The sequence below is a fragment of the Cyprinodon tularosa genome, unplaced genomic scaffold, assembly GCF_016077235.1.
Source record: "Cyprinodon tularosa strain WSP-4 unplaced genomic scaffold, ASM1607723v1 ctg46, whole genome shotgun sequence".
NCBI classification, from domain to species: Eukaryota; Metazoa; Chordata; class Actinopteri; order Cyprinodontiformes; family Cyprinodontidae; genus Cyprinodon; species Cyprinodon tularosa.
The window spans coordinates 664944-678870 of NW_024039185.1; the positions used below are offsets into that span (position 1 = coordinate 664944).

Below are 13927 nucleotides of genomic sequence, written 5' to 3' on the forward strand. Positions count from 1 at the left end.
CCCAGTGTTCATCCTACTCTTCTATCTACGTATAAGCTAATTGCTATTCGTTTTATGTAGGGTAATTCGTTCGTGTTTAAAAATGTATTTTTTTTAGAAAACAAGTTAAACAGATTGCTTTGTGCTTTGTTTTTTTTTGTCTCAGAGCTTTGGACCGGAGGTACGTCCTGCAATATCCTTTGTTGCCTCGTGGGGGCAGTGTTGCTACATCCAGTCGAAACCGGTCAAATACGAGTTTGCAGGAATTTGACCGGAATGTAAACATTGCTCTGGACTCGGTAAGGATTTTGGTTTGGTTTAAACCTACCAGATCACGCACAGTTATGGCCTCCAGTTGTGGAATTGGTCTGTTCTACTGACTAACCGCCGTATACTTGACCGTGTCCTGCTTAGCCGTCGGTGTGTAGCTTCCTGTTCGGTGAGTGAACCTGCTGCGACAGCCTGCCCAGTCCAGAAGGCGCACTCAGTCAACCCACAGATGATAAATATTACAGAATTTAATTCATTTAGGAGCTTGAACTTTATTTTTGTTGTAAATACTAAAAGGGTAAAGTCTAATCGATTGTTTTCTTTTACGATAGAGTTAAATTATCAGGAGTTAGATCAGTTTCTTTGGTAAACACAGACATGTGACTGAGTTTTCTGCTGTAGATTGACCATCATGACCAAGGACATCCTTGTTGGAGATGAGTTACCTGACTGGGTGGGAGCTAAAGAGTTTTACCAGAAGTACGACCCCAAAGAAGTGATCGGAAGGTAGGTCGAGAGACGAGCTCTGTGTCCCGCCTGGTGGTTCTGGGAACATCATGTACTTTCTGTGTTGGTGCTGCAGGGGTGTGAGCAGCGTGGTGAGAAGATGTGTGCACAGACACACTGGTCAGGAGCTGGCAGTGAAGATTATTGAGATCACAGCAGAGAAGATGACAGTTCAGCAGCTGGAGGAGGTGAAGACCTCCACGCTGAAAGAGATCCAAGTTCTCAACATGGTGAAGGGGCATTCCTCCATCAGTAGGTTTAAGCTCTGCTCTTCTGACACCCTGGAGATCCTGTGCCCACCACCCTTATACAAATGCCATCAAAATACCTAACATTGCTGTGTTTTTGTTTGTTTGTATTTTGGTTTCCTTTAGTTACCCTCATTGATTCCTATGAGTCCACTACCTTCATATTTTTAGTGTTTGACCTGTGAGTATCAACAGTAAGAGCTTAAACACAAAACTCTTTATTTACCAATATGTTGTAGATTGATCTTTTTTTCTTTTCCATCCTCAGCATGAGGAGAGGGGAGCTGTTTGATTACCTAACAGAGAAAGTTACTCTGAGTGAGAAGGAGACAAGGTGAGCGCCACCATAAATATTTCTACAAAACCTGCCAGTGGAGATTCTAGACAAATTTTACTAGGGGGGGCAGGATGGGGCCTGCATGTTTTTATAGGGACACAGAGGAGCATGAGACAAAAAACAGGGCAAGAGTTTCATAATATAATTTCATGTATGTAATGAGAGTAGCGGAACCAAATAGCTACTTGTCGTTTAATTCAAATTTTATGTTGTATTCAATTGAAAATGTGTATTTTTTGGATTGAATATGTTAATGTTATTTATCTAAAATAAAAAATAACAACTAAAAGAATTAGTTGCTAAATAGATATATCTACTGAAAGATTTAAAATTGTATCAATGTACGTCATAATTCATAATATAGCATTTTGAGTCATTTAAATGAGAATGAACAGTCGAAATTAGGGATTAAATAAAACTGATACATTTTGCTGTAACAAATTAGAGTGGTTCAAAATATCATTAAGCAGATGGAAATTGTGAGCCTATATAAATATAACTGAAGCAATCACCTTAATTTTGAAATATGAAAGCTTTCCATACCATATTAAAACAAAACTGTATTAAAAAAAATTCAATTGGTCTAAAGGGACCATGTCTGTTCTAGCAAATATCATCATTACATTTTTACATACCGGTAGTTTTTATTTTATTTTTTCTAGCATTATTTCTTCATTACAGGGGCACTGGCCCCTTTTGGCCCCTGTCTCGAACCACCCATGCAACCAGTCATAAAACTGGTTAAAGTTTGGATATGATGGTTCTGCTAAAAAAAAAAAAAAGAATTCACTTTTATCCAAAGAAAAAAAACAACAACTTTAAAATGCTCTTTTTTGCCAGAGGAAAAAGGTCTCACAACTTCAAATAAATTTAAAACATCTCAAAATAAATGTAAACACAAATGGATACATGGGGATTAATTAATCTATTAACTCCTTCATAGTACACTCATGTAAAAAAAAAAAAAAAGGATGTGTATATATCTATCTTTATATATATATAAAAACAATAATTGTGACAGCAATTACAAACTTATTTTTGTGTCATGTGACTAAAACTGACTTAAAACTGTTTTTTGCAATACAAATATACAAGTCCATAGCTACTGATGTCAGTATTTCAGTGATTTTTGAAATAATTATCAACAAAAGAAATATTAAAAGATGACCAAAAATCTACTCTTCAAATAAACTCCAATTATCTTTTTGTAATTTTAACTACATTTGTCCAAAACAATTGTTCGTTCAGTTGTACTTGACAATAAAGTTAATAAAGGTAAAGACAAATATGTTTATCCTTTAATTTTTTTCTTTAAATTTATTGCATATAATGTAATACTAAGTTTCTATGCTTTTTATAGAAAAAGCAGAAGCTGTGGTGTAATAACCTCTCTGTTTCACATTTTCTTCTTTAAACTATCTCTTGCTACATATTTACATATAAGCTGCTTAGTTCACTTTGTGCCTTGACGCCACTAGTTGACCTCTTGGAGCTCAGTTAGTATAGAAGCATACTGCTCTAATAATAAATACAGAATGTCATTCAGTGTGATCTTGCTGAATACAGGAAGGTCATTACTGAGCACAGTTGGCTGTGCTGTTGGCATACAGAGGTCTATTTAGATGATCTAAACCTTTATATAGCTTGTATCAGTATGAAAGTATACAGCCAACTCTAAATACCACCAATGTTGAAATACCAGAACCCAAAGCTTTATGCATAAAACAGATATATATATTAAAAAAAAATGTTTTTAGGCAGTAAACAATGCATGTTTTCACAATAGAAAAGAAGTGCATGAATTGGTCATTTTGAGCACCTTTAAAAACTCTGGCTAGTTTACAGTATCTCAGACTTAAAGATCTGTCACCAAAGACCTAAAAGTTAGACCTCATTCAGGTGAAAATGTTGCTATCTGTGTCTCAACAGGAGCATAATGCGAGCGCTGCTGGAAGCTGTTCTCTACCTGCACTCCCTAAACATTGTTCACCGGGATCTGAAACCTGAGAACATCCTCCTTGACGATCAAGGCCACATTAAACTCTCTGACTTTGGGTTCTCTGTGCAGCTGCAGCCCGGAGAGAAGCTCAGAGGTACGACTGGAGATCCTATCAGCAGTTTAAAAGCAATACAGACATGTTCTCAAACGGACTGTTTTGTGTTCGGATGTTGATCAGAGCTCTGCGGAACACCAGGCTATTTAGCCCCGGAAATACTGAAATGTTCCATGGATGAGATGCACCCAGGCTATGGAAAGGAGGTGGACCTGTAAGTCTCCTTTCCTCTGAGATGCAAAGTTTACCTCAGCATATAAATTGAAGTATATAAACCTGTATATCTTCCTAATCTCTGCTCATGTTACTGATTTTCTTAATAAGCTGGGCTTGCGGGGTCATCCTTTTCACGCTACTGGCTGGCTCTCCTCCCTTCTGGCACCGCAAACAGATGCTAATGCTGAGGATGATCATGGAGGGCCGCTATCAATTCAGCTCCCCAGAGTGGGACGACAGATCTGACACTGTGAAAGACCTGGTGAGCTCATATTCCTGTCAGATAAATGCATTCCTTCAATAAAAACTCAGTGGGATTATTAAATGTAGTTGTATTTTTCCTCATATCTGTATTAATGTGTTCTTGAATAATTGTTCTCAGATATCCAGGCTGCTGGTGGTAGATCCTGCCTCCAGGCTTACTGCAGAACAAGCCTTAGCACATCCCTTCTTCAGGCTGTATCAGAAGGAGGACGTCCGTCTCTTTAGCCCAAGAAAGACATTCAGGGTGAGTTGTTTTTGTTTGTTTTTTTAGCCAAACAAAGATGTTCAAATAGGAAGAAACTACATCTTGTGCACGAATGCAGAGCAAATGCAGAGTGAAAGCTGCAGCTTCGATGGTTCAGCTTATTACTAAAGGATCTGAACTGAAGTAGAAAACATCTGAAATTGGTGGAAGGAGACCATTTATTTATCCTAATGTGTTAAAAGTGGATTAAGAGCTGAAGAATCAGGAAAAACATTAGAAAGGGGACAGAAAGTATCATCATTTTGCAGGTTCTGGATTTAAATAGGCTCCTGACCTCACGTTCGGCTTGCCGCACAAATTGTCGATGCAGATGTGGTGTCTTTTTTATTCTAGAGACAGTTACTGAAAAATTGAAATCGTCATCAAATGGAAAACATTACAACTCAAAGTGTTGTTCTTCAAATAAAGGAGTAAATATGAACAGCTATGTTTCAATAAATGCAGACAGAAAAATAACAGAATCACAAAATGTTTTTGGGTTTTTAAAAGGATCAGTAGTAGAACCTTCGAGCGGAATATTTTCAGTCCACGCTGTGAAATGATTGGACACCAGCGATTGAGAGTTAAACCCATCGATGAAGTTTTTCTAGACTGCAGCATTTCTGTGAAACATCCAGTTTAAAACCCATACACACCAAAAGCTTAGTTTAAAAGAGTAATTTACTAATCTGAGGTCTGTATGAGCCAAATCAGGTCAAAAGCATTAGTTTTTTTTTATAGACTAAGCTGGTACCCTACGTTGCCATGACAACCGGTGCTGTCCCTGCTGGGCCTGAGTAAGCATTTTTAGAACGTCCCTCTGCTCTCATCTCCAACCGTTCCTTTAAAATCAAACCTCTAACTTCTTTTCCTAAGAGTTTTTGATCATTTTTATTTGAGCAGCAGACATTTATTACAGAGTTCAGTGAATAGCTGGCTAGATATTTTCTATTACGCCCTAAAGGAGTAGAGGATAAACATAAGGTTTATATAACAGAGTTAGATTTTCAATTTCATTTCTTTCACAGAAATTAAACAATTCATATTTAAATCAACCACAGCAATGTGGACATATTTAAGATGCATTCAATGCTCAAAATAACTTTCCAGGATTTGATCTATAAAAGGTTGCAGATGTTAAACACAGGTTTACATAAATATGCCCATTTATGAATGTATGGTTGTGTCTGAGTGGGTCAGGTGAATGTCCTAATGATCCAGAAAAGAAACAATAATTACAGTAGAACAGCCGCAAAGATGAGACCGGATGAAATATTCTAGGTTTCATATGTGTCATCCGGTTCCATTACCAGTTTAGTTATTATTGCCTGTTTTAATTTTAAATCAGTTCATTGTTCCTGTATGTGCATATTTACAGTATGACCGTTAGTATTTTCTAATATCAATTAAATTAGTTGGAAAAAATATATTTATATGTATGTGTGTCCAGCAATGTGTGTGTTTATTTATACCCATGGCATATAAATGAACTTTAATGTGGATGAAGTGATGATTCTGATGCATTTTTCCAGCATTCAACGACTTAGTGCTTTATTCTGTTAGTTTGGTATATGAATGTGTTTCAATCTGAGAGAGCTGCAGATGATATTGGGTTATAAATAGGGTTGCAACTAACAATTATTTTGCGATTAATCTGTCGATTATTTTTTCAGTTAATCGATTAATAATCAGATATCGAACGGTTTGAAAGAAGATTTTTTATCTAGTGAAACCTGGTCAAACTAAAATTTTTCCACTTGTGGAGTACTGCATAGATCATACTGACAGATTTTTTTAATCTTAAATGCAAAATATTGATCTATATTTTTACAGTTTTCTTATAATTGCTGCTCTAAGTGAGTCACTCTGTCATCTAAAGGCATGTTTTACAGTCTCTATACTCCAGTTAACGATTAATCCATTATTTCAATAATCAATTAATCTGATTAATTGTTTCAACCCTATTTATACTTAAATATCCGTCTATAAATGTCTGAAAGTGTCGTATGTGTTTAGCTATGATGTCCTGACAAGCATAACTTTTTGATATTTGAGTAATAAAATGGCACAAATACGGCAGAAGCTGTTCCAGGTCCAATAACCTCTGGAGGGAAGCAGAGCAGAGACAGACGGGTAAATCCGCTGCCCCATATATGCAGCTAATGTTGTATCAGCACCAGCTGATACATGCATGGGTTCTCCAATTTATTAGTGCACTCAGAGGCCACGCCTTGAGATCATGTGAAACACATGGATTGTCACTCTCTCCGCTTCCCAATAATTATTAATGTTTAATTTGGTATGTTTTTTTTACTTATTGTTAAAATTGTGTTACATTTGTTTCCCTTGTCATTTTAATCATTGAAATTAAGGAAAAATGAAACATCAGATTCAAAAATAATGTCACTTTTCTAAAGATAAAGAGCCAAGTGATGGTTTTCACTATAATATATTAAAAAATACCATAAAAATGACATAAGTTTTAGAAATATGTTTTTAGATTGACTTTTTTTGTCATTTGCTTGGAAAGGTGTGTTTTATTTTTTTTATAAATAGAATATCCTATAGAGCAAAATCCAAAATTAGTCCGTCTGATTTCAGAAACTTTCATGCTTTGTCCTTATTTTAAAAAAACAAAAAAATCAAATAAACTGTTATAGATATGTCTATTGTGGATATTTAACTAATATCAGGTTTGTTTTGTTTAAATTACACGTAGGATTTGAGGCTTTTTAGGTTTTTTATTTAACTGAGCTCAATGTATTTGAAAGGTTGCAGAGCCCTGAGTTAGACTGATGTCAGTCGGTACTGCCGTCTTCCTTCTGTACATCTCTAATCTTCAGAATATGGCATTGTTTTCACACAGTAATCTGTAGCTTCCTTGTCTTGATTTGTACAGGTGTTGATAGTGAGCGTGCTGGCCTGTATCAGGATGTACAGCCGGTACCGCAGGGCCCGGCCTCTCACCCGGGAGGTGCTTGCCAGAGACCCGTACTCCCTGCGCGGCGTTCGCAAACTCATAGACGGCTGCGCCTTCCGTATCTACGGCCACTGGGTGAAGAAGGGAGAGCAGCAGAACCGGGCAGCTCTGTTCCAGAACACAGCTAAGATCGTGCTGCTGGGCCTGGAGGACTTTGAGACGTAAAAATGATTCCACCTAATTCCCGAGCCTGTTTATTTTTATTTTATTTTATTTTATTTAACCATGTGCATGTGCTGTCACATCGTGTCAGTATTCGTCCAGCTGTGTTACTGTTTAATTCTATGTGCAATTCAGGGATCAGGAGATATCGTGTGTCTCAAAGCACACTGAGGCACGTTGCAGATTCAAGATGTGCTGATATTCCTTATCTGTGTTGATTGGAAACTTTTTTTTTTTTTTTTGTGAGGTCAACATGTTTGCAACGCACTTTGTAGTGGAGGACATATTGCACAATAATCTGATAAATCTTCTGAGTGAAGAGGGATATTTAGACTTTTAACTGCTAATCATTTATTGTAATGATGCATTTCCAAGCCCTGCACGAGTAAATTGGAAATAAGCATTGAGATTAGTTATTTTTATAGACACATATTGTTTTAATGCTCAAATGAAAGTCTCTTCCAGAGTATAACGGTACTGTAGGATGTGTGTGAGAACATTCGATGTAATGGGAGTGCATAGCTGTCGTTGTAATGCATGCATTCCTCAAGAAAATAACCACTTCCACTGACTGTAAAAACTAGGAGCAGCATTTCCGACTCACTTCCTTCTTTGCTCTGATAATTAACATTTCCATATCAAGTGCCTGCTTGAGAAATGTACGGCAGTTTAAGTGCAGAATGAATCACACTGTAAGTGCATACAGATGTTTTACTGACAATAAAACAGATGTTTAAATTGTCTTATTTAACATTATAGCCGGTCATATTTTTGTCTTTTTTTTTTTCTTTTTTTTTTGTGGATGGATTTGGGACGATTAATTCTGCTGTTGAGCTTGTCCTGTTGTCTGAACCTTTGCTGCATCTGCTGCCTGATCTCTCCAAGGCTGCTGGTCCGTGGACCTGGAAGGAAGGAAAAACACGACCCCATGTTCACGCACACATTTATAATCGCCTCTACTAAAGTTTAGCTGAAGGCTTTTAGATAACTTAATCTTTTATTGGATCAGCTTTAAGATCTATTTAACTGGAGGAGGTTTTGATTTATACTTGATTAAGATGGACCAGAGTTTGTAGAAACATCTAAGTGGTGAACAGAAGTCATGCTTCCATGCAGAATAGATCAGAATCAGAAATACTTTAATAATCCCAGAGGGAAATTACTTTTGTTACACGCTCCAGTAACAGTTTTATATAATATATACACACATCCAACTATACAATATAATAAAGATTTAAAAAAAAAATTAAGAATAAAAAGAGATAAAATATATACACATATAGCTCTTCTGTATATATATCTGTACGTATATCTATGCATATGTAAAAACTAAATCCAAATAAAGTGAAAATCCAAGTAAAGTGATAAATCCAAGTAAAGTGATATGTGGCGTGCAAAAATAGTGCATAACCATGACACCATGCGACCAAAGCTAAAAGCTTACTCTAAAGGAACTTTAACAGAGAGACCCTTAAGACTCCATGCACACCCTGACAGCTTGTTTAGGCAACACAAGAAAAACAAACTTTTCTTTGCTATGATCACAAAAGTAAATGTAGAGTTTGCTTAACACTGCTAGGAATTTATTTTAAACTATACAATATTTCTGATTTTTTTTTTCTAGAAGGTTGGTTTAAATGGGGGTGAATATGCACTATGCTCACTGTTAGGTGATGCTGTAGGTTTGTTTCTCTTCACATCCAGAACTATAATGTAGGGGCTTTCATTTTTTTTCTCTGGGATGCCCAGATTGATGAAGGGACAGAGGAAGGACCCCATGTCAAACAAAAGCAATATTATAGATATTATGCCTTATTAGATAAAACATAGTAAATGTATTATATAAGCCTTTCAAGGGGAGAGAGGAGGGAGAGTTGGGACAAAGATTTTTATGACACCCCCAAACCCCATTGCAGTACCTCCAGAATCCACTAGGAGGATTGCAGCACTCTATAGATATGAAAAACTCTGCCAATACATTGAAAACTGGTCATTATTGGGTTGTTAAGTGAGACAGTGATCCATAAAATGGAGATAGTTTCTCTTCTATGACCATTTGTTCTGTGGACTGAGCTCAAAAGCAGAGAGAACCCGGGACCCTGAATGATCTAGAGCAGGGCTCTGCAACCTGTGGCTCTTTAGACCCTTCAACAAGGGCTCTCAATCACTCTGGTTAAAAATAATTAAGAGACAGATAATTTTTTTAAATAGATAACAGATGCATGTTTTTATCATTTTAGCTAAACATAACACAAATATATTTAGGGTGGGAAAATTTTTGTTTTTAAAATAATTGTCCGCAAATTTCAGCAAACCATTGAAAATGTATTCTCTTTTCACCTTTTTCTGTCCATCTTAAAACCCAACATTTGAAAAAGCATGGTGGATATCTAAATCTCCTGTGGAGATTTATTTATTTAATAAATATAAATTATACCTTTTCTTCTTTTCTTAAGTTAAATATGCCTCTTTGAATTGTAAAGATTATAGACCTTAATCTAGAGCATTTTTTCTCAGACTTTTGGTTAAAAAAAATCTCTCTCCCTACATGTTCCAGCATTCTGCAATAATAACAGCCATCCAGTAGAAACAGAGGTTTGCAAAGCAATTACAGTAGAGCGTCAATGGCTAAAAGTTGAATTCATTATAAGGCTTTGTTTCATGTAGCCTTAAAGGCATAATAATAAACTGCAAAAATATTCTCTAGAGTTCCTTTCAGTCAAACGTGTGTTGATTTTCTTCTTCCTCATCACATCGCCTGTAATATTCTGTTACGCTGATGAAGATTCTCAGTCATCCAGGTCATAGTCATTCCGTAAAAGTTCAAAAAATATCCACTGGACTTGGTTTCCAAGATTTGAAGACGTTTCACCACCTCTCCAGGAAGCTTTCCCGCTTCAAATGTCTGGATCCGCAATATTATGTTACATAATAATTGCCTTAAAGGAACGTTCCACCTATCTATGTTGCTCTTGGATTATTATTTTTTAGAAACTTTATGTTTGTTGGTGCAGAGCAAACCTTTGCCATCATTTTACCTCCAGCTTGAGTCCAGGTGTAGGAGAGAAACGGTTATCTGGCGCAGAGGAATCCTTTATAAAAGATGATTCCATGTCTGTAGTCCCAGAATAAATCAGAGAAAGATCAAGTGTGACCTGTCAAAAACAAAGGGCATTTAAAAAAAACAACAACAACGAATGAATATTGACTCATACTTATTTCCTACATATTGTCAGATAAGAACCCCAAGAACAGTTTTTTCAAAAGAAAATGCAAAATTGAACCGTGGAGGTTTTTTTCAATTGCCCCTTCTCAAATGAAACCTCTTTTAAAAAGTGTAAACACTACACTATTTGGATAAAAGACTGCTGCCATTTCCACTACTGTTATATAGTTTCGTATATCAGGTGCTGTTTGGGTCAGAAAGTAACAAACATCCAGAGTCCACAATCTTTAGCTGGAGTTTTCAATTAGATCCATTAGGGCAACCATCCCTGTTAAGTTTCGTTGCACTCAAAAAAACTACTTGTTTTTTGCTTTCATTTCTTTTTTATCATGTTCCTCCCTGCTAGGAATCTGGCTTGGGTTTGTTTATCTGGTTGCCAAGCGGATAGGATCATAAGGGAACATCAAGCCTTCCAACGTTTTGAGCCACAAATAAATGTTTAATTATAATGATGAAAGTTTGTCAAAGAGTCATTTTTCTATCTTCTTTCTGGTCTTTAAAAATCTGTAATGTTTCAGACAAATAGTTATATTAATTTAATTGTATTCTGAATATTCACAACAACGAAGTTTTGACTAAATGTTACTAAGAGTGGACAATAATTCAATATCATAAATAAATTGCAATGTACTTTTATCCAATAATTTTCCTTTTGCCATTCAATGGTATTATAGTTTTATGTGTTTTGTTCTTTTAAGCAAACATTTGCTAAATTTTAAAGTAAAGGAGATTTATAAATAAAGGTCATAACTTTCTTCAGGATTCTGTTGTGGGCATTCTTAGCAGCCTTTTTGAGACTTTTATTTTGTTTATATTAAAATAAATTTTATCTAAAATATATCCTCATATAAGTTTTGCCCTAAATATTCCCAATAAAATTTTTAAATGTTAAAATTAGATTTTTCAGTTTATTTGGCTTTTATAACGCAATCTAATTATGATGTTAAATGGTGTTTTGGTTCCACTTCTTCCTACTAAAACAGCTCTGAGCCACTGAAACATGGAGACCAACGGGCTGGTTCCCATCCCTGGAAAGAACCCAACTGCATTTCAACCCTGTCTTGTTCAACTGTTCCAGAGTGCAACTCCAAGGCTTTACATGCAATAAAGCTAAGATAGCTGATTCTAAGTGATAAAGTAGATTCATGTGGATAAAAACAGGACTGACCTACTGTTTTTCAGCAGAGTATAGCCAAAATTATTCGATTCGAAAATACTTTTTTAATCCCACAGATAAATAAATTAGCACGCTTCGTCTGCCATTTTCTTCCTGCGGTGCTTCCTGGCACATTTTGCTCTTCAGGCAAGTGATGGATACACACCAGATCCTCTGCCTCAAAGGAAACCTGGTTCATTAGAGCAGCTCTCGTTCTTCCATTGCTCCACCGTTCATTTCTGATGGGCATGTGTGCATTGTCCTAAAGAGAACTCAGCATGGAAATCTTGTTTGCACAGAAAACTGAGATGCAGTGTTTTCTGCAACAATTTTAATCTTATCTGACTTGCGCAGCAGTAATTAATCTGTTGAATCGGTTCACATCATTTCTACTTCTTTAGTAATACTGTAGACGTGAGTCCAGGAACAACTGCAGTTCTGAGGCTCTGACCCAATCCTCATCAGATCGCCATGCTTGTCCATTTTTTCTCCTTATAAAGCATTAATTTTGAGGACAAATCCTCAATAACTGCATAATGTTTTCTGTTCACTACAGGGTGCAACAATGAGAAAATAAGCCAGATCACATGTCTGTGTTAATAATTATACTTCTCTTTTTTAAAGTGGGCTGCAATGTCAGTCAAATTCATACAGTTATACTAATGTACCAGTAAAACACTTTATCATATTTTCACTCTATATTTTAAACAATATTAGTCATTGTTGTAAGGGCACCTTTTATAATTTAAGTGGGAATACAGATTTTCAACATAATGCAATAAAACAAAAAATTGAAAACTGAAAACTAGACACAAAAAAAAAACTTCAGTAACGAATGAGAATCTAATTGCGTCAATATTGCTTTATCCTTTTTATCTAGGTCATTTTCTATTTCTATTTGATGATCAGCTAAGCTGCGAATTTATTAGAAGGGTTTCGAAGATTTCACTCCAGATTGAGGGGAAATCAACACGCATTTACTGATAGAGGGCTTCAGGCGTAGGAGGGTAAACCAAAAGAGGTTTTTTTCATTTAAGTCCTGGAGTCGAGGGTCATGTGTGCCGACATGTCTTGTGTACCGTTCAATAATTAATACCTTTGGTGTGAATATGTACTTGTAGAGTTTGTAGTCTTTCATGTAGTGGTCCTGGATGTATTTTAAAACACAATTCGCCTCCTCGAAGCTGAACAGGTTGATGCTGAAAGGAGGTCTCTTAGATGGTGGAGACGAGAACAGCAGAAGAGAAGCTTATGATGAGATGTTAAAGTTAAGCTGAGACTAATATAGAAGTATTTGTGATACAAACCGTGATTGAGTGACACAGCAGAAGATCATGGCAGTATTTGAGACATTCCCTAAAGTTATTGAGCGGAGTTTCTGCAAGTTGAAGGAAATCTGATAAAAACAGCTATTTCTTTCACATTAAACCCAATTTAGACATTAATCTCATTGTATATTTAATCATTAATATATATAATATATATAATAGTAATAGTGATACAAGTAGCTGAACTTTGCTCACCAGTGTTGGCTTCATGGATGGACTTGATGATGGACAGAAGTGTAGATGTTTGCTCTTTATTTAAGTTATGTTCTCTGCAAAAATTAACCGTTTGCACATATAGTTCCAGCAGGACCTCTTTTTTTGGTTCGGGGAGGCCAGCACACAACAGGCTGCACAGGATTCTGTCACAGATGAGAGGTGATATGAATTTAAAAAATTTAAAATCATACATCATATATCAGATATCATGTTCAGCTGTAAGCAGACACACCTTTCCAGATCAGGAACGGATTGCATTTGGTCAATCAGCTCCATGTCATGGTAACTTATGTCTGCCCTAGGAAGAGAAAAAAAACATTTAGACCTACATTAAGTGAGGACCTGAGTTAATAAACAAGCACAAAACGCAGATGATCTCACCATAGCAACAACCTGGCTTCCAGGTGGTAAGGTACCTATGGAGAAAAAAAACTCTGCTTTTGACATGAGGCTAGACAAAAATATAACTACATGTTGGTCTTTTTTTCTTTTCATGTGCAGCCCTGCCTCAACCAATAACCTAAAGGTTTTTTCTATAATTTTTGGAGGAAAAATCAAAGTTATGTTCCAGTGAAGCAAATATTGACTACAGACATACATTTTAAACAGAACACAAGTACAGTTAAAGTGATAAAACAGATACCAGCTGACATCGTTTGAACATTACCTTAATAAAGGACTCCATTTTATTTTTTGAAAACCAGCAGAAATAGAAACTGAGCGAACTGAAGGAGTTTGGA

The 13927-nt window shown here is 36.1% G+C and overlaps 2 protein-coding genes across 2 annotated transcripts; one reads left to right on the forward strand and one right to left on the reverse strand.

The window, feature by feature from the left end:
- Positions 1-195: 195 nt before the first annotated feature.
- Positions 196-8017, forward strand: phkg2 (phosphorylase kinase, gamma 2 (testis)). The gene is made up of 10 exons (XM_038300953.1): positions 196-418; positions 652-756; positions 833-1008; positions 1131-1185; positions 1273-1338; positions 3271-3434; positions 3519-3609; positions 3720-3873; positions 3994-4119; positions 7019-8017. The coding sequence occupies exons 2-10, from the start codon at positions 662-664 to the stop codon at positions 7262-7264; spliced, it is 1173 nt and encodes a 390-aa protein (XP_038156881.1). The 5' UTR covers positions 196-418; positions 652-661; the 3' UTR covers positions 7265-8017.
- Positions 7980-13927, reverse strand: ccdc189 (coiled-coil domain containing 189). Its single transcript, XM_038300954.1, has 8 exons — positions 13855-13927; positions 13569-13603; positions 13420-13485; positions 13167-13330; positions 12951-13021; positions 12740-12856; positions 10300-10416; positions 7980-8163 (listed from the first exon to the last, which is right to left on the reverse strand). The coding sequence occupies exons 1-8, from the start codon at positions 13870-13872 to the stop codon at positions 8005-8007; spliced, it is 747 nt and encodes a 248-aa protein (XP_038156882.1). The 5' UTR covers positions 13873-13927; the 3' UTR covers positions 7980-8004.